The sequence below is a fragment of the Monodelphis domestica genome, chromosome 1, assembly GCF_027887165.1.
Source record: "Monodelphis domestica isolate mMonDom1 chromosome 1, mMonDom1.pri, whole genome shotgun sequence".
NCBI lineage: Eukaryota > Metazoa > Chordata > Mammalia > Didelphimorphia > Didelphidae > Monodelphis > Monodelphis domestica.
Window position 1 is genome coordinate 506,635,551 of NC_077227.1, and position 25,734 is coordinate 506,661,284.

At 48.2% G+C, this 25,734-nt stretch overlaps 1 protein-coding gene across 4 annotated transcripts in view; it reads left to right on the plus strand.

Moving 5' to 3' along the window:
- Window positions 1-25,734, plus strand: part of SULF2 (sulfatase 2) — a 138,222-nt gene that overhangs the window by 106,763 nt on the left and 5,725 nt on the right. For 2 of the 4 annotated variants that reach the window (XM_007475775.3, XM_001379265.5), the window contains exons 7-17: window positions 762-937; window positions 3,096-3,224; window positions 4,943-4,999; window positions 9,714-9,843; window positions 10,504-10,717; window positions 16,665-16,902; window positions 17,019-17,115; window positions 19,477-19,571; window positions 21,616-21,675; window positions 24,621-24,790; window positions 25,311-25,453. In XM_007475775.3, coding sequence (XP_007475837.2) covers window positions 762-937; window positions 3,096-3,224; window positions 4,943-4,999; window positions 9,714-9,843; window positions 10,504-10,717; window positions 16,665-16,902; window positions 17,019-17,115; window positions 19,477-19,571; window positions 21,616-21,675; window positions 24,621-24,790; window positions 25,311-25,453 — 1,509 coding nt within the window. The remainder of the gene's footprint in view (window positions 1-761; window positions 938-3,095; window positions 3,225-4,942; window positions 5,000-9,713; window positions 9,844-10,503; window positions 10,718-16,664; window positions 16,903-17,018; window positions 17,116-19,476; window positions 19,572-21,615; window positions 21,676-24,620; window positions 24,791-25,310; window positions 25,454-25,734) is intronic. The other 2 variants (XM_056812988.1, XM_007475776.3) reach the window with 1 other exon arrangement.

Sequence of the window (25,734 nt, forward strand, 5' to 3'; positions counted from 1 at the left end):
GAGCTAAAAGACTTATTAGCCATGTCTCTATGGGCAACAAGTTATTCTGTTCTTCGAACCTCATAGATGTGACATGAGAGCGCCTGGATTCGAACCCCATCTCAGTGTCTACTACTCCGTCACTTAGTCTCTCTGGGCTTCCAATTCTTCATCTGTATAATGGGAATAGTAGCCTTTTCGATACTCCTCTCTCAGATTTGTTTATGAGAAGACCTTTGTTAACAATAAAGTCCTGTATAAGCATGGGGCAGTGTCCCAATGGATACAACAAAGAACCTGAAATCAGGAAGACTCAAGTGCAAATCCTGCCTCAGATACGCCCTATCTGGGTGACTCTGAGCAACTTCTCTGGGCTTCACTTTCCTCATCTGAAAAGTGGGGATAATAATAGCGCCTATCTTCCAGGGTTATAGTGAAGATTGATTGAGTTAATAATGTGTGTGAAATGCTTTGCCAACGTGACCTATTTACTTATTTGTTGGAAACCCTCAATCATTGGTTCTAGGGCAGAAGTCAGAGCTGGGAAATCGGGACCGCACAGCTCGGAAGTCAGATCTGCACTCAAGGCCTCCCGACTCCAAACCTAGTTCTCTAACTCCTGAGCCCCCCAGCTGCCCTCTTTGCCAATTCCAAAACAGGAGCTAAATGCTGGTCATTAGTCCTGGTGACTGAATTAGGATGCATCTGCGCTGGCCCTGGGCACAGTGCAGGCAGTCCCTGGTGCTACGACCACGTGGCCTTGTTCATTTCTGTCGTTTCAGATTTACAACATGCTGGTTGAGACGGGCGAGCTGGACAACACCTACATCGTTTACACCGCTGACCATGGCTACCATATCGGCCAGTTTGGCCTGGTGAAAGGGAAATCCATGCCCTACGAGTTTGACATCAGAGTCCCCTTCTACATCCGAGGCCCCAACGTGGAGGCAGGGTCTCTGTGAGTCTCTTCTCTGGGGAAGGGGCCACACTCCCCGGGGACAACGTCAAGCCCAATCTGGTGCCGGGGTGAGAAAGAGCCATTTGGGGAGCCTTGCCCAGGTGGCAGGAACGCTGGACTTCTCTTCCTCCCCAAATGCTAGTTGAGACTTAGGCCCGAGTGCCTCTGTGTCATTGGGTGTCCCAGGCCCAAACCGGTGAGCACCTGGTGACATGGGACCATTTGCCCAGCGCTCCCGGAGTGGGGAGTCTTCTGAGATTTCCTAGTCATTGTCAGAGAATAGTCTTGCCATCTTGAAAGTAACAGCCACGAGGCAGCGAGATGGCTCAGTGGATAGAAAGCCAGGCTTGAAGGCAGGAAGCCCAGGGGTTCAAATTTGGCCTCAGATGCTTCCTAACTGTGTGACCCTAGGCCAGTCACTTAATCCCAGGTGCTTAGCCCTTATTGGCCTTCTGCCTTAGAACCAATATTTAATATTAATTCTGAGACAGAAAGGAAAGAAAGGAGAGAGACAGAAAGACAGAGAGAGAGACATAAAGAAAGAGACAGGGTGAGAGAGAGAAAAACACAAAGAAAGAGACAGAGAGATAGAGGCTAAGAGATAAAGAGAAAAGAGAAATATAAAGAGATACTGAGTGAGACAGACAGACAGGCAGAGGGAGACAGAGAGACAGACAGAGAAAGATAGGCAGAGAGAGGGAAGGAAAGAGGCAGGCAGAGAGAAAGAGAGAGAGAGAGGGGGGGGAGAGAGAGAGGGAGAGAGAGAGAGAGAGAGAGAGGGAGAGGGAGAGAGAGAGAGAGAGGGAGAGGGAGAGAGAGAGAGGGAGAGGGAGAGGGAGAGGGAGAGGGAGAGGGAGAGACAGAGAGAGAGAGGGAGAGGGAGAGACAGAAAGAGACAGAGAGAGAGAGAGGGAGGGAGGGAGAGAGACAGGCAGAGAGAGACAGAGAGCACTAGCCGGAGACCAGGATGCAGAAAGCTCTCTCCCCTCTCTCAGCGTTTGGGCAGCACAGCTCTCCTTGAGTTAACCTCTGAGGTGACATGTTCCTCCTGGGAAGTGCTCTGTCTGGGATGGGGGAGTGTAAAAAGACTGATAATGATCAGAGCAACTTTGATCATTTGGGAAATTATGTAGCTGGACTCTTGGGATTTTTGATATGCAAATACTCACCATTAAGCAGTGCTTTGGGACTTCCATCTATAATGAGCTGAACACATACATGCACAGCTAAGGTTCCTTCTAAATGAGTCCTGAATATAGAATGCAGAAATAGAGACCCAGGAGTCTCCTGAGGATGCAGCTAGATTAAAATATGAAAAGCCAATGCAGGATAGTGGGAGAAACACAGGACTGAAAATCAGGACATCCGGCTTCAAATCTCAGCCTTGCCACTAACTAGCTATGAGACCTTGGGCCGGTCACTTCCCTGTGTGATGTCATGGAAAGAGCACAGACTGAGGAGAGAGATTTCAATACCTGGCTCTGTCACCTACTACCTGTGTGACCTCAGGCAAGTCCTTTCTCTTATCTGTACCCAAGTTTGCTCCTCTGTTAAAAATCAAAATCGTCTAAGGTATTTTTGAGAATACTCTAAAAAAAGGACAAATAAAAGAAAGATTCCCTGTTAGTAGTGAGCTTCTCTATTTTCAGATCATACTTATGGTACTAATCTAGCCTTAAGACTTAAAAAACTCCTCAATGAAAACTGCATTTAGTTGAAAGTGCTTCTGAACATATAAAAACCAAAGTGGATGAAAAACATATTCCCTAGGGGCAGCGAGGTAGCTCAGGCTTGGAGATGGGAGTTCCTGGGTTCAAATCTGGCCTTAGATACTTCCTAACTGTAACCCTGGGCAAATCACTTAACCCCAACTGCTGAGCCCTGACCACTCTTCTGCCTTGGAACTGATACTTAGTATGAATTCTAAGATGGAAAGTAAGGGTTTAAAAAAAGATAAAACACAAAGGAATGCTACAAAGCAGGGGAGGCTGGGAATAGGGAGAGACGCCCGGAAGTGGCTTGGAGACCAAGGAAGACCAAGACTCCAACTTCCTTCCTCCAGCCCCTGAGATTTAGATTCCCAAAGGCTCTAGCAGGAGCCACGGCGAGGAGAGTGCGGTACTTGGGGTCCTTAACGCTTCCCTCTTGTTTTCGGTAGAAATCCCCATATCGTCCTGAACATTGACCTGGCGCCAACTATCCTGGACATCGCAGGCCTGGACATCCCTCCCGACATGGACGGCAAGTCCATTCTCAAGCTCCTGGATACAGAAAGGCCGGTCAATAGGTGAGAACATCTGGGAGGCGAGCCGGAGGAGGGGGAGGGAAGAAAGGGCAGGTTCTGCCCCCCAGAAGCATCCGGCAGAACAGAGCCCTGGTGGCGAGACGCGAGTGTCCGCGTGCAGTGATCCTCCCCAGCAGCAGTGGCTCCGACCCCCAGAGGCAGGGCACAGATTGAATAAAGGCTGCACACATTTTGTATTCCAGAAGAAGCCAGGAGACCTTGGTGGGCTCCAAGAGAGCAGTGAGTGTCGAGCTCAGGGTAGCATTAGGCACAACGGCCGGGCAGTGCGGCAGAAGTGGTCTAAGGGAGGCTGGACTTCCCTTCTGGCCCTGCCTCTAAGGTGATGGTGCTATAAAGCAAAGACAGGGAAATTAAAGCCGTCTGGGCGCCAGCTCTCACGCTCTCTGTGGGACTGGCCGCCTGGCATTTCTGAGCCTCGGTGTTCCTCATGTTTAACGTGGGGATACTAGAGAAACAGTGGAAGGAGCTCTGTTGTGGAATCAGAAGAAAGACCGGGCTTCAAAGCCCAGCCTTTACTGCTCGTCGTGCCTCGGTTTCTTCATTTGTGAAAAGGATGGGGTTGAACTAAATGGCCATGAGACTTTGTCCAGCTCTACATCTGTGATCCTGTAAGTCACGCTGCCTCACTTGACCTCAGTTTCCCCATCTGCAAGACCAGGGGTTGAACTAGATCAAGAATTCTTATCCTGGAGATCCATGAATTTGAATGGGAGGAAAGGGAAAAAGATATATCTTGATTTTCTCCAACCTCTACCTAAGCTTTCCTTTTCAATGGTCAAAAAATATTATTCTAATATAGAAAATGTGCTTTGTGATAATACACATATAACCCAGATTGAATTGCTTGCCTGCTCCAGGGTAGGAAAGAGAAGAAGTAGAAGGAGACAATCTGGATCATAGAACTTCAGAAAATGTATGTGGAGGGGGCAGCTGGGTAGTTCAGTGGATTGAGAGTCAGGCCTAGAGATGGGAGGTTCTGGTTTCAAATTTGGCCTCAGACACTTCCAGCTGGGTGACCCTGGGCAAGTCACTTGACCCCCATTTCCTAGCCCTTACCACTCTTCTGCCTTGGAACCAGTACACAGTATTGATTCCAATACGGAAGGTAAAGGTTGAAAAAAAAGAGAAAAGAAAACATGATTAGCAAAAATAAATTTGAAAAGGAAAAATAAATCCATATTCCTCTAAGGATTCCCTAGGGGTCTGTGACATAAGCAGGGGGAAGACGCCCCAAACCTCACATTCTCTAATGTCTCTTGCAGTTTGAAGAATCCCATGATCCCACTTGGGTTATGTCTCGCTCCCTGGCCAAGCTAGGAGAATGCTAGATTCTCTGCAAGGCAGTAGTGACCCCTCGTGGGGTAGCCTGTAACTGCTGCTGTCTAAGCTGCCACAGTAGCGGCCAATGGAAGCTGAATTTGGGGTCAGAAGGCCCAAGTGTGACCCCCTGACTCCCTCTTCCTGTGGCACGGAGCCAGCTTTCTTTAGCTTCCCTCGCTATAGAATAAAGGTTTTGTATTCCATCCTTCCAGCTCTACACAGAATTTCGGTGGAGCCCTGCGCCCTACGGGGACGCCACATTCCGTTGCGTGCCGGTTAGTTCCCACAGGCGGCAGATGCAAGGCCGGCCAGCCCCGGAGGCTCTGGGGAGGTGGGCGCTGTGCTTGTGCCCAGAGCTGAGCTCTGTGTGTTTTCCCTAGGTTCCACCTGAAAAAGAAGATAAAGGTCTGGAGAGACTCATTCCTGGTGGAAAGAGGGTAAGAAAGAAGCCTTTAACTAGACGGTCATTCAGCTATTAAGGGTGTCCAGAACGCTGTGCCAGGGCAGACCCAAACGCTCACATAAAACAGAGTCCTTCTGCCCTCACGGAGCTGACCGTTTAGGAGGAAAGTAATCATATGACACAGTATTCCCCAAGTGCATTGAGGACTCAGATTCTCTCCAAGCAAGAAGCACACTATGGACCAGGGAGAGCTTCCTCGGAGGGGAGGTGTTTGTGCTGGGCTTTAAAGGAAGACGGACAGAAGGGATGCTCCACAGGTCATCTTCCTCTAATGCATCTTCAGTTTCCCCTCAGAGAGATGGAGAGCACAGGCAGAGAGAGATTGACTTCTAAAAGGAATGAGTACCTTCTCTTTTGTGACTAGAGGGAGACCAGTGAGTAAGCATTAATTAAATTAATTAATTAATTGCAATTTATTTTAGTTCATTTTAATTTTTATATTATATATTAATCTTATAATTTGATCAATTAATTAATTAAATTAAAAATGCTATGTGCATTTCATTTAATCTAACACCGTTAGGTATTGAAGCTACATATATCAAAGGCGCCTAAGAGACTGGGTCTCTCCAAAAGAAGAATATCAGTTTGGCAGCTCTATATGGAAGATAGTTTGGAGAGGATTGGAGAGGGATATAGGGAGAGCAGTTAGGAAGCTATGGAAGATCCAAGGGAGAGGTGAACAGAGCCTAAACTAGGCTGATAGGGATGCAAGAAGGATTTATGGGAGAGATACTGAGGAGCAAACAATTGGATTTAAGGAGTGAGAGAATGAATGAAAAGCATTTCCTTTGTACTTAAGATGGGCCAGATATTGTGATAAGTACCAGGATATAAATACAAAAAGCAAGATACTCCTGCCCTCAATAAGCTTTTATTCTAAAGGCCACACAAAAAAGGGAGTGATAGCTATGTGGTCAAGGGTATTGGCCTGGAGTGTGGAATATCTGACTTCAACTCCAGCCTCAATACATTGTCTAGTCCTATGACCTTGGACAAGTCACTTAACCTCTGATTACCTGACAGAAGAATCCACTGAAGAAGGAATTGGCAAACCATTCCAGTATCCTTGCCAAGAAAACCCCATGGATAGCTATTGTCATGGAAGAGTGGGTCACGACTGACCCCCAGCCAGGGAAGGGTATTCTGGTCAAGATATGAAAGGATTGCCTTTCTGCAGTGAGGGCGCCCTGGGGCATGATGAGTAGAGTTGTAGGCAATTGATTGGCATGTGTGCACCAGGATTGGTAGCTAGGATGGATTACTGTCTCCAGAGCTAGTGCTAGAAATTGATTGGACAAATGCCATAGTGTGTGGCCTTAAAGTGGACAGAAACACCATCATAGTAGTGATAGTGAGTTAATTATACTAACTACTCACAAGCCAGGAAAATGGTGGCCAAAAGAAGGCTGTTGCCCTTGAAAGTGTCACAAGGAATGGGGCACTGGTCCTGGAGTCAGAAAGACCCGAGTCCAAATTCGGACTCAGATGCTTCCTAGCTGGGTGACCCTGGGCAAGCCGGGACTTCTCCTCTGTTGGCTTCTATTTCTTCAGCTGAAAAATGGGGATAATAACAGCACTCACATCACATGATGGATGTGAGGACCACATGAGTACATGTGTAAAGTGCTTGGCACTTGGCTCTTGAAAAAGACAGCAAAATAGGATGAGTTTGGGGCAGCAGGAAGAGTCCAGTGACGCTGAGACATTTGGAGGACCAGGCTGGCCGAGCTTAGGGTCAGTAAAAATTCTGCAGAAACTTGGGTCATCAGTGATAAGTATTGGGAGGCGAGGGGGGGAAGGGGAGGCTTAAAATAGTCATTATTTGGAGTGAACAGAGGAGTCGATAAAAGCACAATAGGATTGCCAAGCAGCAGTGAGAGCCCAGTTGAAGTTTGGTGCCATGACTTTGAAGTGGGTGAAAATTAGTTCCATTTCTTGCCTTGTTCCAGCGATGCTCGAAACCCTAGAGCAGGATCTAAGAAATCTCTTAAAGGATTATTGCCACTTAAAGCCTGTGATTTTTCCCTGGCCCAGAGCTTCCTTCTGCACTTTTTTTGGGAGGATCTATGGTGGAAGTGTTTTCCTTCCTCCTGTGATGATTTCAAAGGCTTCTTTGACAAGGGATAATTATTCTACACACCACCAGTAACACACAAGCACTGAATTAGTCAAAAACTCCCACAGCAGAGGGACGCTAGGCAATCAGTAGTCAATCGAAAGCCAGGCACTGTGCTAAATTCAGGAGCTTCCAAAAAAGGCCAAGCTGAGACATACAGAAACCTAAGAAAACTGGGAATTGGAGATGAAGAGGTAGAAAATTCCAGGCAAGGGGAGAGGCCAGCAAAAATGCCAGGAAATGGTAAGGAACATCAAGGAGACACGCATCTCTGGATTTAGGCTCTAGAGCTGGTGGGGAGTATGGTATAAAAAGACAAAAAAGCAAGGAGAGGGCTCAGATTTAATTATTGATCCTGGAGATAATAGGAAGGCACTAGAGTTTACAGAAATGGTGAGACATTCACTTTAGAAAGATCATTTTGGCAACTGAATGGAAAATTCTCTGAAGTAGGGGGAAGACTCGAAGCAGGAAGACCAGCCAGCAGGATTTCGCAGTGGTCCAGACGAGGCATGATGAGGACCTGCTCCAGGGTGGTGGTGATGTCAGAGGAGAGAGGGAAGCACCTGTGAGAAATGATACTAGGGCAGAAATGACAGGACTTGACAGCTGATTCAAATTGGAAGAGAGAGAGTGAGGAGCTATGGATGATACCCAAGTTGCAAGCTTGGGTAATGAGAAGAATAGTGATACTCTTGATAGTAAAAGGGATGTTAGAGAGAGCAGCTAGGTGGCTTAGTGGATAAAGAGCCAGGCCTGGAGACTGGAGGTCCTGGGTTCAAATCTGGTGTCACAAACTTTCTAGCTGTGTGATCCTGGGCAAGTCACTTAACCCCAATTGCTGTAGGGATCTTTTGCCTTAGAAGTAATACCCAGTATTGATTCTAAGACTGAAGGGGAGGGTTTAAAAAAGAGAAAGAGAACTGATAACTTGGGAAAGAGGAATCTTAGTTGAATGCTGAGGTTAGAAGCCAGATTATAGAGTTAGAGAGTGAGATGAGAGGAAGAGGAGGTATTGCTTGCTTGTAGAAAGCCTTCCCAAGGAATTTGGCCACAGAAGGGAGGAGGCACACCTGGCAACATCTCTTGGGGCTAGATGGATCGAGGGAGGGACTTTTGAGGATGGTCATGTTTGTAGGCAGCAGGGAAGGGCCAGTAGACAGGCAGTAACTGTGAGCTTTGTGTGAGGGTAGGGCAGCTGGAGATGATGGGACAGAGTGAAATCACACGTGGAAACAGAGAGGTTTGTCTCAGCAAGCATCAGGGCCACCTCTGTGTGAAACATGGGTGAATTAAGAAATGGTGGCAGCTTACAACAAAATGTCATCTCATTAGAGTCATTTGTTTTCCCTGAAAGACAAAATAAACATTTATGACGCAAAAGAAAAAATGAAGGAATGGTGGCTGAAGGCATCCGAGTTCTGAGATGAGGTCTCATAAGGAAGAAGAGGGAGGTTTTAGTGAATGGTCTGTTTTTCAGTGAAATATCAAGCAAGGTTCTCATGCAGGAGGGTGAAAGGTGGGAGAGGTGGGGGAGATTCAAAGAGGGTTGACAAGATTTGGAAAAGCCACTTTGGTGAGTGGGGGAGTAAATTCATTGGGGGGTGTTAAAGGGTTGTTTTTCTACAGTGAGAGCCCAGTTGAGATTGTAACATAAATCTGTGGTGCACCCAGGTGGCGCAGTTTCTTGATTTTTTTTTCTAGCTTTATTCAGTAGCTTGCAAGCAGGTTGGAAGGTAACGGGTGATGGGGGTAATCTAATGCTGGGATCTAGCAAGGTAAAATCTTTGACAGGATAAAGGGGTGTAAGGGATCCCCCAGAAGTCAGTGCAAAGCAGAACTGCTTCTCCAAGGGGTCCAGATGGGGAAAACTAAGGAAAATGTAAGCAGTGAAGGTATGGTGATGGCCAGGAAAAGAACTGACAGCTGGAGGGATTGAGGATACTGAGGTGGCTGAAGAACAGGATTTGGAATTCAAGGCAGAAGAATGGGTGGTGGGGACAGCTGGTGGCAACTGGTGGCTCAGTGGATTGAGAGCCAGGCCTAGAGACAGGAGGTCCTGGATTCAAATGAGGCCTCAGACACTTCCTAGCTGTGCAACTCTGGTTGTTTGGGGGTTTGTTTGTTTGTTTAAGAGGAGGGTAGATGAAGCGGGCAGTATGGAGAGTGCCCAGAAGAGCCCCGGGGAGCCATAGGTGGCCAGAGAGGGTATCTCTATCTGTCAATCAAATTGAGGCCTCATGTTTAGAAAGAAAATTACAATTTTGTCAACAAAATGACAGTTTTCCTTGAGAGTTGCCTGAGATGCCGAGGAAGATTTGTATGTGGTGGGCTATATACTGGAGTCAGGCCTGGGAGAACTAAATCACTGTCTGCGCTTGGACAAATTCCTTCTCTTTTCTCTCCTGTGAAATGAGGCGGTAGAACAAGGCAGTCTTTAGGGTTGATTCCAGCTGAAATTCTCTAAGTGATCCCGACACTGACTGTGTTCTGAGGTTCCTCCCAGCTCTGAAATTCTCTGTTTGAAGGTGCTTACCAGTGCCTGCTCTCCGGGATTTCTCCTTTGTAGGAAACTGCTTCATAAAAGAGAGAACGAGAAGGTGGATGCCCAGGAGGAAAACTTCTTGCCCAAACACCAGCGGGTGAAGGACCTATGCCAGCGAGCGGAGTACCAGACGGCCTGTGAGCAGCTGGGACAGGTGAGGCACCCTGAGGGCTGCTGGGAGGAGAGGAGGCTCTGGGAGCAGCTTCCCTTCCCGCTGAGGAGCCCACAAGGGCTCACATTTCTGGAGCACTTTATTTTATATTGGCTACAAACTGCTTTCTATCCATTACCTCAATGGAGTGTCATCAGGGCCTGGGGAAGCAGGCGGAGGGCAAAGAAGAGATGGCAGAGGAGGAAACAGTTCCAGAGTGATGGAAAGCACTCTGCCCAAGGTCATGTAGATGACAGAGGCAGGACAGACTCAATTCTTGTCCTTCAATGCCAATTCCACCATCTTTCCTTTTCCACTCTGTGGGTGGCCTCTTCTCTCTGTGGATGTTAAGATGCATGTTAGAGGCATTTTGTGTTTTTATTTATTTATAAAATATATTTTTTAATTTTTATGTGTATTTATAAAAAGTCTGACTAGCAAGCACTTATTGAGCACTTCTTGTATACCCAGTGGCTTTCAAGACCCCCCTGATTTCTGTTTATCTTTAGTAGTGACTCCCTGTCCTAGCCAGGCTCATGTCCATACTGCTCGTCCATCCCTCACCTCCTACCCCTTGCCCAACACATACACGCTCACATGCGTGCATGCATGCACACGGATCATCTGTCTCCTGGTTACTGATGAGGACCCCGTATCTTGCAGAAGTGGCAGTGTGTGGAAGATGCTTCTGGAAAACTCAAGCTTCACAAGTGCAAAGGACCCCTGAGGCTGGGGACCAATGGGGGCAGCAGCATCAAAGGCTTCTCCAACCTCATGCCCAAATACTACAAGGGCAGCACCGAGGGCTGCACCTGTGAGGACAACGAGTACAAGCTAAGCCCCGTGGGGCGAAGGAAAAAACTCTTCTCCAAGAAAAGTAAGTGCCGGAGGCCACCCTTGGAGGAAGGGGGGCAGGTTTCCTCCAGCTGTTCTGGTTTTTGCTGCAGGAAAGAAAGTGGGGGGTGGGAGGCAGAAGACCCTGGGAGTTTGCCCCGCTGGCCGACACCCTCAACAGAGACTGGCACCCTCAGGAGGAAAGAACGGGGGCTGGTTTCAGGGTTCGAGGACGAGGGGGTGCCTATCACTAAGCCTTCAGATTTAGCAGTTGTGCTCTGGGTCCTGAGGGTTTTTCTGCAGTCTGGTGTCAGGCGCATTTCCATAGCTCAGCTGTTCCAGAATCCCAGAATCCTGGATTGTCTGAGTTGGGAGGGAACACAGAATGCCAGAGCTGGAACCTCAGGACCAGGAGGAGCTTGAGAAGACAGAGGAAAGTGTCTTAGATCAGCTAGCCCAATCTCCTCATTTTTTTTTTCAAAGTAGACTTTATTTCCCTGTCATCCTCTTACACAATTACCACCCTAGTTTGAATCCTAATCATGTTTCATGTAGAAAAAAATTTTTTTTAATTTTAAACATTTTTTATTTGGTCATTTCCAAACATTATTCACGGGAAACAAAGATCATTTTCTTTTCCTCCCCGCCCCCCCACCACCACCACCACCACCTTACCCTCTCCCATAGCCGACGTACAATTCCACTAGTTATCACATGTGTTCTTGACTCGAACCCATTTCCATGTTGTTGGTATTTGCACTGGAGTATTCATTTAGAGTCTCTCTTCAGTCATTTCCTCTCAGCCCCTGTAGTCAAGCATTTGCTTTTCTTCAGTGTTTTTACTCCCACAGTTTATCCTCTGCTTGTGGATAGTGTTTTTTAGATCCCTGCAGATTATTCAGGGACATTGCATTGATACTAATGGAGAAGTCCATCACCTTCGATTGTACCACAGTGTATCAGTCTCTGTGTACAATGTTCTCCTGGCTCTGCTCCTTTCGCTCTGCATCACTTCCTGGAGGTCGTGCCAGTCTCCATGGAATTCCTCCACTTTATTATTCCTTTTAGCACAATAGTATTCCATCACCAACATATACCACAATTTGCTCAGCCATTCCCCAATAGGAGGACATCTCCTCACTTTCCAATTTTTTGCCACCACAAAGAGAGCAGCTATGAATATTCTTGTACAAGTCTTTTTCCTTATTATCTCTTTGGGGTGCAAACCCAGCAGTGCTATGGCTGGATCAAAGGGCAGACAGTCTTTTATCGCCCTTTGGGCATAGTTCCAAATTGCCCTCCAGAATGGCTGGATCAATTCACAACTCCACCAGCAATGAATTAGTGTCCCTACTTTGCCGCATCCCCTCCAACATTCATTATTTTCCTTTGCTGTCATGTTAGCCAATCTGCTAGGTGTGAGGTGGTGCCTCAGAGTTGTTTTGATTTGCATCTCTCTGATTATAAGAGATGTAGAACACTTTTTCATGTGCTTATTAATGGTTTTGATTTCTTTGGCTGAGAACTGCCTGTTCATATCCCTTGCCCATTTATCAATTGGAGAATGGCTTGATTTTTTGTACAATTGATTTAGTTCTTTGTAAATTTGAGTAATTAAACCTTCGTCAAAGGTTTTTATGAAGATTGTTTCCCAATTTGTTGCTTCCCTTCTAATTTTAGTTACATTGGTTTTGTTTGTACAAAACCTTTTTAATTTGATGTGTTCCAGATTATTTATTTTGCATTTTGTAACTCTTTCTAAGTCTTGCTTGGTTTTAAAGTCTTTCCCTTCCCAAAGGTCTGACATGTATACTATTCTGTGTTCTCCTAATTTTCTTATAGTTTCCTTCTTTATGCTCAAGTCATTCACCCATTTTGAATTTATCTTGGTGTAGGGTGTGAGGTGTTGATCTAAGCCTAATCTTTCCCACACTGTCCTCCAATTTTCCCAGCAATTTTTATGAAATAGTGGATTTTTGTCCCAAAAGCTGGGACCTTTGGGTTTGTCATATACTGTCTTGCTGAGGTCGCTTATCTATTCCACTGATCCTCCTTTCTGTCTCTTAGCCAGTACCAGATTGTTTTGGTGACCGCTGCTTTATAATATAGTCTGAGATCTGGGACTTCAAGGCCCCCTTCCTTTGCATTTTTTTTTTCATTATTTCCTTGGATATCCTTGATCTTTTGTTCTTCCAAATGAACTTTGTTATGGTTTTTTCTAAATCAGTAAAAAAAATTTTTGGAAGTTCCATGGGTATGGCACTAAATAGATAGATGAGTTTGGGTAGGATCCAATCTCCTCATTTTTAAAGGAGAAAAAGAATACCCAGAGGATTAAATAACTTGCCCAGGTTCATCTGGCACTCTCTCTAGGAGGTCAGCCAGGACTATAACTTAGGTTCTTTGACTCTTGGAAAATCAGGATCATCATGAGTGGTCACTGGCCACATCTGCTGGGCATTTTAGAAGAGAATGACTCCAGGGGAAAGATGGAGTGAGAAGGATGCTCTTTTTTTTCCTTTTAAACCTTTACCTTCTGACTTAGAATCATTACTGTGTATTGGTTCCAAGGCAGAAAAGTGGTAAGGACTTGGCAATAGGAGTGAAGTGACTTGCCCAGGGTCACACAGCTGGGAAGTGTCTGAGGCCAGATTTGAACCCAGGACCTCCCAACTCTAGGCCTGGTTCTCCCATCTGCTGAGCCATTCAGCTGCCCCCAAGGATGATTATTTTAGAGATGGGGCAGACTTGAGAAGTCAACTGTGAACGTTGTCTTTTTGGCATCAGAAGACCCAAGTTCCAATCTGTTGCTCCAGCAGCTTACTTACCCTCCCTGGCCTTTAGTTTGGGACTCTAAAGTCATTCCAGCTCCAAATCTTATCCCCCTCCTCATCCAGTGCTGGCTCTCCATCAGACTGGACGTCCCATGAGGCCAAGCACGCAGCTCCTCGGGGGGCTGGGCCTTTATGGATCCCTCTCAACTCCCCTGGCCCATGTGATAACCCCTAAGTACCGACCTCAGAGTGGGGAAAGCCAGAATCCTCCAGGGCAGCGGGCCCACTCCCAGGCTATTTCCGTCTGCAGCTTCCCAGGCTCCCCTCTGACTCAGAGAAATGTGCCGTTTGAAGGATGGAGTACAATTATAATAGAAGTGGCAGCAACAGCTCCCCGCCATCGCTTCTCATCCCACAAACGCGGGTCCTCAATTATTTAGCAGATTAGTCTTTCTCCATAATGACCTGGCACACGCTCTAAGACAGAGGCTTCAAATTGATTCCTCCCCCCCCCCCCATTATATTTCCTTGCAGGCTGATTACTAACTAAGCTAATTTTTTTAGGTGAATAAAATTATGGGTTCCAAGATTGAATTACACAGTGACATACTCTGTTTTAAGTCTACGGCGGGGTAGATAATCTTTAAATAATATAAGAACTTGGGACTCAATTAAGCTTTTTTTCCTTCTTAAAAAATGCAAAGAAAATAAAACTCCCAGTAACCTGACAGTTAACAGGCCCCAGCCGTCCCTCAATAAGTAAAGCTTTGGGAACTGGTTGTAAACGGCTTGGCTGTATTCAAAGGGGAAATGATATAAGGATGGCTGGAGAGGTAGGTCGGAGACCAGAATATGGAGGGCTCTGAATGCCAGGAACAGAAAGGCAAGGAGGACCATCAGATTTGGAACTGGAAAGAGTCCCGGTGAACCTCTAGTTAAAAAGTAAAAGTTATTAAATGCTTTCAAAAGTAGTGGGTGATGAGTAGAATAGACTAGTGGGTTTGGAATCAGGAAGACTCCGAGTTCAAATCCTGCCTCAGACCCTTCCTAGCAGTGACTCTGGGGCAAGTCACTTCATCTTTGTGTACCTCCGTCGCCTCCTCTGTAAAATGGACTTTGTGACCTCCAAGGTCCCCTGTAGTTCTGAAGTTGTGATTTTAAAAAGGAGGCCCCTGACATTCCTCGCTCTCACTCACCTCCCACCTCAAATTGTTACCACTATCGTGGGTCAGGGCCCCTTTCTGTTGAGTTAGAGCAGGGTGTGCTCTAGTTCAGGGCACAGTGGAGAGACCAGAGTTCAAATCCAGCCTCAGACACTCACTTGCTATGTGACTTTGGGCGAGTCCCTGTTGGACTCAGTTTCTTCGTCTATAAAATGAGCCGGAAATCACCAACCACTCCAGTATCTCTGCCAAGAAACCCCAAATGGGGTCCCAGAGTCAGATACCACCGACAAGGGGTGTGTGTGTGTCTGTGTCTGTGTCTGTGTCTGTGTAGGGAAGGGAATCTCAGACAAGAAAGCTCAGGAGCTCCTGGGAGAACCCGGAAAGGCATCCTGGCCGCAGGGAGGGTGTGTGAAGGCAGCCAAACCAAGACATGTGGGAAGCGAGGAAGGAGAAGGAGGGATGAATGGATGAATGGGTGACGGCCAGGCCAGTGGGGTCAGAGAGCATAGAGAAGGGCACGGCGAGGGACCGAGATCATCTCGGGAAGGGAAGGCCGTGGGCCACCACAGGTAGATGGAGAAGCCGAGTTCTAGGCACGTGGAGATTACTTCCAATGTTGGTGGGTTGGTTTGATTTGGATACATTTGGCCCGGTGACTAGAAACACCACCTGGGATAATTAATTAATTGGGATAAGAGATACTAACAAACGATGTGGCCTTGGGCAAGTCATTTAACTTAATTGGGGCTCAGTGACTTCATCTCCTGGATGACGTCTAACAATCCATCTGTTTGGGGCAATCAACCAATGTGTGTTTTTTTCAAAACCCCTATCTTTGCCTTAGTATCAGTTCTAAGGCAGAAGCATGGTAAGGGCTAGGCAATGGGGGTCAAGTGACTTGCCCAGGGTCACCCAGCTAGGAAGGGTCTGAGGCCAGATTTGAACCCAGGCCCTCCCATCTCCAGGCCTGTTGCTCCATCCATTGTGCCACCGGGCTGCCTCAGTATCTCCCATGTTGGGCCTCCTCCCCTGCCCCAAGAAAAAGGGCTCTTTCCCTCACAGAGCTTGCCTTCTGTTGGGGAGGTCGCTCATTGCAGGCAGCCAGCGTCTGCCCCGTAGGCCGGGAGTCAGGCCGGGCAGCCGCCCGCCAGGGAGCAGAGCGGTGGCCCAGGCTGAGTGATGGGGGCTCTCAGAGAGTTACTGGGACGTGCCGCTCGGCCCTTTGTTCCTCTCACAGCCGGGCTTTATGGGTCCGTAGTAAGCCATGAGCGGTTTTAGGGCATGAATCATGGTGCTCAGACCCCTGCGGCTGCAGCATGGCGGGGAGCCAGGGCTCCTTTGGGGACGGCCAGGTGAGCGAGCGGGGCAGAGGCTGGAGGAGGCTGGCGGCCACCGCCTGGTACCCCCTCTCAACAGCTTCTTCTGCTGGGATGGCGGAGATCAGCTGTACTTATCCAGCCCTAGCCAAGAGCCTCGGTCAACTGGGCCATCTTCCTCCCCACCCTCACCTTTCCGTGACTTGGCAGCTCTGGAAACTGCCCTAAGGGATCTAGACCCATGCTTTTCCAAACAAAAACACCTTTTCTGGGCCACCACCCCATACCCCCTTCTCCAAGTGCAGGATGGTGGGTGTTTGTTACCCTTACCTTCTGTCATAGTGTCAGTTCTAAGGCAGAAGAGGGGTAAGGGCTGGACTATTAGGCTTAAGTGACTTGCCCAAGGTCACACAACCAGGAAGTGTCTCAGGTCAGACTTGAACCCAGGACCTCCCTTCATCTCTAGACCTAACTCTCTATCCACCAGACTCTGCCTGGCTGCCCCTAATAGGCTTCCTGAAGAAAGAGACAGCCTCTTTCGTATTTAATCTCACTTCTCACAACCCCCCATGAACAAAACACCGGGGGCCAGGGGGAAGGAGGCAGGAGAAAAGGGCGCAGGGGCTTGCGAGGTTGGCTCTCCTGCCTTGGAACCGATACACAATACTGACTCTAAAACGGAAGGAGGGAGCGATTAAAACAGCAACCCCAGCAGAGTCCCGTTCCCTGTGCAGAATACAAGGCCAGCTACATCCGCAACCGCTCCATCCGCTCCGTGTCTATCGAGCTGGACGGGGCAATCTACAGCATGGGCCTAGAGCCCGGCCTCCCGCCTCGGAACCTCACCAAGCGGCACCAGCCGGCGGAAGGGGCCCCGGAGGACCAGGAGGACAAAGATGGCGGCAGCGAGTTCAGCGGCACCGGGGACCTTCAGGAGTATGTGGCCCCCAACCTCATCAAAGTCACCCACAGGTGAAGCCCGCTGCCAGGCCGGGAAGGGGGGAGGGGCCGGGAGGCGAGAAGGAAGCCCGGGGGAGGGCCTCCCCTCCCACGCACTGACCGGCCTCTCCTCCACCCAACGCCCACAGGTGCTACATCCTGGAAAACGACACTGTCCAGTGTGACCTGGACCTGTACAAGTCCCTGCAGGCCTGGAAAGACCATAAACTGCACATCGACCATGAGGTAAGTGGCTGCCTCCAAAGCAGGACCACGGACAGGGCTAGCCCCAGCACCACTGCACTCTGGGAAATTGTCACATCAAAGAGCCGGCCAATGAACGCCCTGCTCAGTCCAAAGTCCTGAGGAGGGAGAAATGGAGGGGGGTGGTTTTGTTTTTTTAAACCCTTACCTTCTTCCTTAGAATCACCACTGTGTATTGGTTCCAAGGCAGAGGAGTGGTAAGGGCTAGGCAACGGGGGTTACATGACTTGACCAGGGTCACATAGCTAAGAAGTGTCTGAGGCCACATTTGAACCTAGCACCTCCCGTCTCTAGGTATGACTCTCAATCCACTGAACCACCCAGCTGCCCCCTAAAATGAAGATTTTTGAAGACCAGGACTGGGAATGGGGGGAAAGAGGACAAGCATTTATTATGCAGCAGGCATTGAGCTAAGCTCTTTACAAATGTTACCATTTGATTCTCACAATCCTGGGAGGCAGGTGTTATTATCTCCATTTTACAGTAGAGGAAATTGAGGCAGGCATAGGTTAAATCGCTTGCCCCAGGATCAGTTGGCTAATAAGTGGCTGAAGTTGTATTTAAATTCAAGCCTTCCTGACTCCGGGCCTAGAGCTCTATCCATTAAATCACCTAGCTGTTCTGAGAGAAATAAGGTGGGAAAAGTCAACTATTCAATCAATCCAATCAAATTTATTAAGTACCTGGTAGGAGCCCAGAACCCAGGCTACAAAGACCAAAAATAAAACTCTCTCTTCTCAAGGAACAAAGAATTCTATCAGGAAAGACAAGTCCACATACAGGGGGAAAAACATTTTACATATATATATGTTTAAAAATGCAACCAAAAAAAGAAAAACAAAGTCAAGGAGGGAGGACAGTAGCCATTGGCAAGATTCGAAAAGGCTTCAGGTAGAAGATGGTTCTGGAGATGGTGCTTAAAAAAAGAAATGAGATTTCTGAGGCTCAGGCGGGGATGAAATGCACTCTATGCCTGAGGTACCCAAGAGGAGGAGGCAGAGTTCCAGGTGTGAAGAACAGAGAAGAGGCTCATTTGGCAGCATCGTGAACCCAGTCAGTTCTCATTTATGAAGGATCTTTGTGCTTGGCTCTGAGCTGAGCACTGAGGCTAAAAAGGAAAGCAAAAAACCCAAAAATAGTCCTTTTGCTCCAAGAGCTGCCAGTCTACTGGGAGAAGCCACCATGCCAACAGCCATGTACAAACAATGCATCCAGGGCAAATTGGGAGTGGTCTCAGAAGGAAGGCACTAGCATTAAGGAGGATCAGAAAAGCCTTCTTGCGGGAGGTAGAACTTTAGTGGAGACTTCATGGAAGTCAAGGAATCCAGGAGGTGGAGATGAGAAGGGGAGAGAGTTCCAGGCATGGGTGGCAGCCAGAGAAAATCCCCAGAGAAGGGAGCTGGAATCTGAGGATGGCCAGGAGGTCACTGGTTGCATAGCACAAGAAGGTGGGGAGGGAGTGGTGTAAGGAAGGTAGGAAGGGGATTGAGGATGGAGGGAGGCCTTTAAAAACCACACAGGATTTTATTTTGTCCTGGAAGCAGCAGGGAGCCTGGTGGTGACTGAATAGGGAGATGACACAATTAGGACCTCTGAGTAGACATGGATTAGAAAGGGAAGAGGCCAAGTAAGTGGCTGTTACAATCATGTGGGAAGGAGAGTAAGGTCTAATGGGGCTGGAGGGATTTTAAAGCCAGAGTGGTGTATTTTCTGTCCTAGAGGCAATAGGGAGCCGCTGGAATTTATTAAGAGAGTAATATGGATTTGCACGTCAGAAAAACCTTTTCAGCAGTCAGACTTGCAATCATAAGGCTTGAGTTCAGATCTCGTCTCCAACGCTTACTAAATAGATGATTTAGCGCCAGTCACTTCCTGCTCCTTTGGGGGGTTCATGCCTTCCTTTATAACATGAAAGGGTAAAATTCAATCTCTGCCATTCCTTTAGGCTTCAAGAGACATTCTGTAACTGGGCCTGGGAAGTAGGACAACTGACCATCTCTGAGAACCCTTAAACCCTCACCCCTGGTGGATGGGGCTAGGCCTTCTTAAAGACAGGAAGAAGACTGAAGGGACTCTGGAGAATCTGTCTAGACTCCTAAGCGCAATTCCAGTGCTCAGCGCTTCAGGTTGTGACGGAGGCCAGCCTGAAACAGCCGCCTCGCACGCCGTTCACACCGGAGGCCCAGGGGCTGACTCTTTTTTGCGACCCTCCATAGACACCTAACTTTGAAACTCTTTCAATAATGTCCATTTCTGTGGGCTACGGACAGGGCCCGCTGACCCCCCGAGCACCTGTTTCAGAGGCTTCTGGGCCTCTGCTCTCCAATGTTCTCTTTCCCTCAGATTGAAACGCTCCAAAACAAGATTAAGAACCTTCGGGAAGTCCGAGGTCATCTGAAGAAGAAGCGGCCTGAAGAATGTGACTGCAGTAAGATGAGGTAGGAGACGGGCGGCCAGTCTTGAGGCGCGGAGGGCTCTGAAGCGACTGGACCCTTCAGGGGGATGTGGGGAAAGGGCACCTTGTAAATAGTGCTGGACGGAGTCCTGACTGGAAGTGAGAGGAGCCAGTTTGTAAGTGGCCAGGCCTAGGACCCTGGTCCCTTTTGGTTAGGAGCTGGCACCTGCTGCACCCCCTTGATGGAACAGTCGAGGATCCCCGCCCCCCCCGCATTAATAGCCCCTCTCCTCCCAGAGGTCTGTGAGATGGCTTCTGAGTAGCCCCCCAGGGTCGACCTCCCAGGGCCCCACCATGTAGGAAGCAGGCAGCTAAAGGAAGACAGCCCGTTGGGGAGAACTTGGGGACAGGCATAACTGACAGGCGCAGGACACAGCTTCTAGCTTCAGGGAACAGGAATTTCAGAAACTGGCCCCCAAAGCCTCGGACCGGAGTCACTCTGAGCTTAAGAAGAGCCTGGGAAAAGCGCCCCCCCCCCCCAGCATGGGCAGCCACCCGTCTTGGGGTTAAATCTGTTGTCCAGCCTCACACCCAGGTTCCCTGCCTTGCCTGCCATCACCCCCGGGGCTCAGGCCAGAGCTGGGATCACCCATCGCTCTCGGGGGCAGCATCAAATGGGAGACCTCGTCCCTGACAACCCCAATTATTTATCGACAAGGCTGCCCAAAGGCCCGGCCCGAGGACCAGCAGCATGAATGAATGAGGAAAGCACCAGTTAAATCGTAAGGCATGCTCACACCAGTTATTGGATGGTTGGATCTAGGCAGTCTTTAAGCGGCGAGGACGCTGCCATCCCGCAGGTTGTGACGGCGCAATACACCCTCGGCACCACTAGAGGTCGCCCTTGCCCCAGGGCTATCATAGGGAAGGCCAGTGCCGGAGCCCAGTGGGTGGGTCTCCTGATTCCTGAGCTTCAGTCATTGGCTCACGCTTGCTCTTTCCCTTTGAAGAGCTCCCGGGGGCTGAAGTGTACGGGGATGTCTGGGAAACGTGGGGAGGAAGAGATTTTTAGAATCAGATCTAGGAGCAATTCGCGCTGGAGCTCGGGACGAACAGGACCTGTAGTTGGGTTTCAAATGGAAAAAGCAGCCCCTGGGGATTGTAAGGAGAATGGACATTGGGCAAACAGGCGGGCAGTCGTGGCCCGCCATCCTTCCTATCCCAGCCCAGCCGTCCTCAGAGGAGGTCTCCAATGGAAGGCCCCCAGGCAGGGGTCCTCCCTCACCGGTACCCGGGCTGGCATGAAGGCACAAACGGCCTGCTGCTTATCAAGCTCCCAGAGGGCCGGCCCAGAGCCGTGGCGGGGGAGGGCTGAGGTACTGGAGAACCTTTCACTGGGCTATTGGGCTGAACCTAATTACATGGAGTTTAGTCATTTAATCTTCTCGGGCCCAAGAATGGGGGGCCACTGGGGGGCGTGCCTTCTTCCTAACTTGTTGGACAAAACAGAGGTCTCTTGGGGGGGATAACCATCTCCACATGAACCAGCGGCCAATGAGCGGTAGGGTGTCCAAGCAGAGAGAGGTGATATCCCCCTCCCACCTTCCCCAGGCAGACAAGGTGGAGTATCAGTGCTGGCTGGGGCGCCGGGGAAGGACAGGATGAGACTAGAGAGTGTGCAGCCAGGAGAGAGAAGGCCCCAACCGTGTGGGAGCTGCCGTCAGGCATTGTCAGGGGCATCCATGGAACTGACTTGCTTTTCTGGGCTCCAGAGACATGGGCAGGAGCGGTGGCCATTATTACAAAGAGGCAACTTTAGGCTAGCCTTGAAATAAAGAAAAACGTCCCAACAATTAAAACTACCCCAAAATGCTTTTCCTAAAGGGCTTCAAGAAAAGGCCTCAGGAGGACATGTTGGGCTGGACTTAGAGGGCCTGAGAGACGAAACTATACTACATAGCTACCTGGTGGTACACAGGCACACACAGGCTTCGGGCCCAGCCTAGGAAGAAGCATGAGGTTGTGGGCAATGGGATATGGTACCCTGATTAGCATAGTGGCATCTAAGTACAAATTCTGTCTTCCAGCTACCAGACTAAACACAAAGGCAGAGTCAAGCACAAAAGCTCCATGCTGCATCCTTTCAAGTAAGTGGCAGCTGGCTCTGGGTGGCACTTTGAGACTGGGCTTGTTTCCTTGGCAGGGAAGGTGGCAGAAGCACCCAATGAAGTGCCACCTTTCTTTTTTCCTCCCTTCTATGTTAGTATAAACTCTTAAGACAGAAGAACAATAAAGGCTTGGGCAATAGGGGCTAAGTGACTTGCCCAGGGTCACACAGATGGGAAATGTCTGAGTCCACACTTGAACCCAGGACCGCCCATCTCTAAGCCTGGCTCTCTATCCCTTGAGCTACCCAGCTGCCCCTCCACCATATTTCTTTTTTTTTTTAATAATATATTTTATTTGATCATTTCCAAGCATTATTCGTTAAAGACATAAATCATTTTCTTTTCCTCCCCCCCACCCCCCATAGCCGACGCGTAAGTCCACTGGGCATTAGATGTTTTCTTGATTTGAACCCATTGCTTTGTTGATAGTATTTGCATTAGAGTGTTCATTTAAAGTCTATCCTCTGTCATGTCCCCTCAACCGCTGTATTCAGGCAGTTGCTTTTTCTCGGTGTTTCCACTCCCATAGTTTATCCTTTGCTTATGAATGGTGTTTTTTTCTCCTGGATCCCTGCAAGTTGTTCAGGGACATTACACCGCCATTAATGGAGAAGTCCATTACGTTCGATTATACCACAGTGTATTAGTCTCTGTGTACAATGTTCTCCTGGTTCTGCTCCTCTCGCTCTGCATCACTTCCTGGAGGTTGTTCCAGTCTCCATGGAACTCCTCCACTTTATTATTCCTTTTAGCACAATAGTACTCCATCACCAACATATACCACAGTTTGTTCAGCCATTCCCCAATTGATGGGCATCCCCTCGTTTTCCAGTTTTGGGCCACCACAAAGAGCGCAGCTATGAATATTTTTGTACCAGTCTTTGTGTCCATTATCTCTTTGGGGTACAGACCCAGCAGTGCTATGGCTGGGTCAAAGGGTAGATATTCTTTTGTCGCCCTTTGGGCATAGTTCCAAATTGCCCTCCAGAATGGTTGGATCAGTTCACAACTCCACCAGCAATGAATTAATGTCCCTACTTTGCCACATCCCCTCCAGCATTCATTACTTTCCTTTGCTGTTAGGTTAGCCAATCTGCTAGGTGTGAGGTGATACCTCAGAGTTGTTTTGATTTGCATCTCTCTGATTATAAGAGATTTAGAACATTTCTTCATGTGCTTGTTAATAGTTTTGATTTCTTTATCTGAGAACTGCCTATCCATTTCCCTTGCCCATTTATCAATTGGAGAATGGCTTGATTTTTTGTACAATTGATTTAGCTCATTATAAATATGAGTAATTAAACCTTTGTCAGAGGTTTCTATGAAGATTTTTTCCCAATTTGTTGTTTCCCTTCTGATTTTAGTTACATTGGTTTTGTTTGTACAAAAGCTTTTTAGTTTGATGTAGTCAAAATTATTTATTTTACATTTTGTGATTCTTTCTATATCTTGCTTGGTTTTAAAGCCTTTCCCCTCCCAAAGGTCTGACATGTATACTATTCTGTGTTTACCCAATTTACTTATGGTTTCCTTCTTAATGTTTAAGTCACTCACCCATTTTGAATTTATCTTGGTGTAGGGTGTGAGGTGTTGATCTATTCCTAGTCTCTCCCACACTGTCTTCCAATTTTCCCAGCAGTTTTTATCGAATAGTGGATTTTTGTCCCAAAAGCTGGGATCTTTGGGTTTATCGTATACTGTCTTGCTGAGGTCACTTTCCCCCAGTCTATTCCACTGATCTTCCTTTCTGTTTCTACTGATCTTCCTTTCTGTTTCTCCACCATATTTCTTAAAAAAATAAAAATAAAAAAAAAGTGATGGTCACAAACCAAGGACCTCGTTCCTTCCTAAGAAGCTCTCATGATGTTCCCTTCCCTAGATTTCATGGGAGTTCATCTCAAAAGCAAACACCATTATTAGGATTCAGGGAGAGGCTTGGTGCTCTCTAAATTCCCTTTCAACTCAAGTTCAGAATTTCTCTTCCAGGCCCATAAAAGGGGGTTTGGTGCTTGGTTGCCTTTTAGTTGACTGAAAAATGGTTGCAGCATCCTATGTCAGCCCTCATGGAAAAGGGAGCACCCCTGCCTGGAATGCATAGACATAAGCCTAAGGCCAAAGTTGTGGCTGAGGGGGAAGCAGGGGGGTCGCTCAGGTTCTTTCAGGTGTCCGCTATGGTGGGCAGCAGTAGGAACAGTGAATCCGAGCTCTTTGTGTCACTTTAAACCAGTCCCTCCACAGAGCAGTTTCCCCTAATGTCAAAAGAAGGCCAGATGATTCCCACAGTGCTTCTGATCTCCAATGAGAGCTCATCCAGAAGTGAAATAGGCCGTCTAGGCAGACAGCTATTTGCTATGTAACATAGAGGAAGCATCTAACTTCTCTGAATTCACGTGCCTTTATCTGTACAATGGGTATACTTGTTTTTTGTTTGGCTCCAAGGCAGGAGAGTGGTATGGGTTAGGCAATGGGGGTTAAGTGACTTGCCCAAGGGCACAGATTTGTGTCTGAGGCTAGATTTGAACCCAGGACCTCCCATCTCTAGGCCTGGCTCCCAATCCATTGAGCCATCTCAATAACCCCTGGAATACTGGTATAGTCCCTACCTCCCAAAGTCAGCTAGTTCCCCAGTAGAGAAAGGTCTTTGATGTTGCAAATCAGAAGCGTCAAGGTACCAGAGCCTTAAAACTCCTGAGTGCAGCCAGAAACCAGACTAAAAATGGAATTTATTTACTTAACAAAATAAAAATACAGTGGAGCAGACGTGTTCTAAGTCCCTGTAGGCTCAGGGAGAGCTGGGGCCTCTTTCCCACTCCTGCACGTGGGGCAGCAGCAGAAGCGAGGCTTTGTGGGGGCACGCTGGATTCCGCTGAATGGGTTTCTCTCCTCCTCCTCCCCTCTTCTCACAATGGGGATCCCGTCTCCAGGAAAGCGATGCAGGAAAAAGACAAGGTGTGGTTGCTGAGAGAACAGAAAAGAAAGAAGAAACTGCGCAAGCTGCTGAAGAGGCTGAAGAACAACGATACATGCAGCATGCCTGGCCTCACCTGCTTCACCCATGACAACCAGCACTGGCAGACGGCTCCCCTGTGGACGCGTGAGTGAGGCCTGCCCATCACCCTCTCCCCCCTCACCATTGTTAGAGCTGGCAGGGCCCCCCTCGGTCATCTGCTCCATCCCCTTGGGGCAAGGCAGTTTCTCCCTGCCTTAATTTCCTCCTTTGAGGGAGGATGAAAGGAGATAAAAGACATGATTCTGACTTTCTTTAAACATCTAAAGGAAACAGGTCTGAGAGGGAAGATGACTCTCCCCCGCCAATTAAGAGTTAGTGCTGGAAGACCTTGACCACCCAAATCCTGGGCCTTCTAAAGGAGAGTAGCAACCAAGAAAAAGGGAGGAGGGCCTTGTCATTCATTTCCATCGGTAGTTATCCCTTGGGAGGCCAGGAGCGCCCCCCGCCCCCCAGCACAAAGTAAAGCCACATACCTCGGAATAAGAATTATGCTCACAGAGCTGCCATTCCTGTTTCAGCTTCTCCTAAAGGAACAAGTGGATGGTAGCCCTGCCCTCTTCCTCGTGCTTTAGCAGGGTTTCGGTTTGTTTTTGGTTTTTTGCAGTGGGGCCTTTCTGTGCCTGTACTAGCGCAAACAACAACACATACTGGTGCATGAGGACAATCAATGAGACGCACAACTTCCTGTTCTGTGAATTTGCTACCGGCTTCCTGGAATATTTTGATCTCAACACTGATCCCTATCAGGTATGGGGGAGTCGCTATTTAAGTCCTAGCAATACCATCTATTTTACTTAAGTAGTTTTCCATAGCAAGCATCACGGGACCCACATGAGGAAAAGCGCGGAGCTTCAGCTTTCCAGTGAAGGGTTTGAACACGATCCAATGAAACCCATGTTGGATGGCCGACTCTAAGTAGCTAAGGAACCAGAGGCTGAGGGCCCATTTGGAGGGTCCCAAGACATCTGTGTAGTTTAACATTTTATCAATAACTTAGTCATAAATTGCATGTTTATTAAACTTTTGGA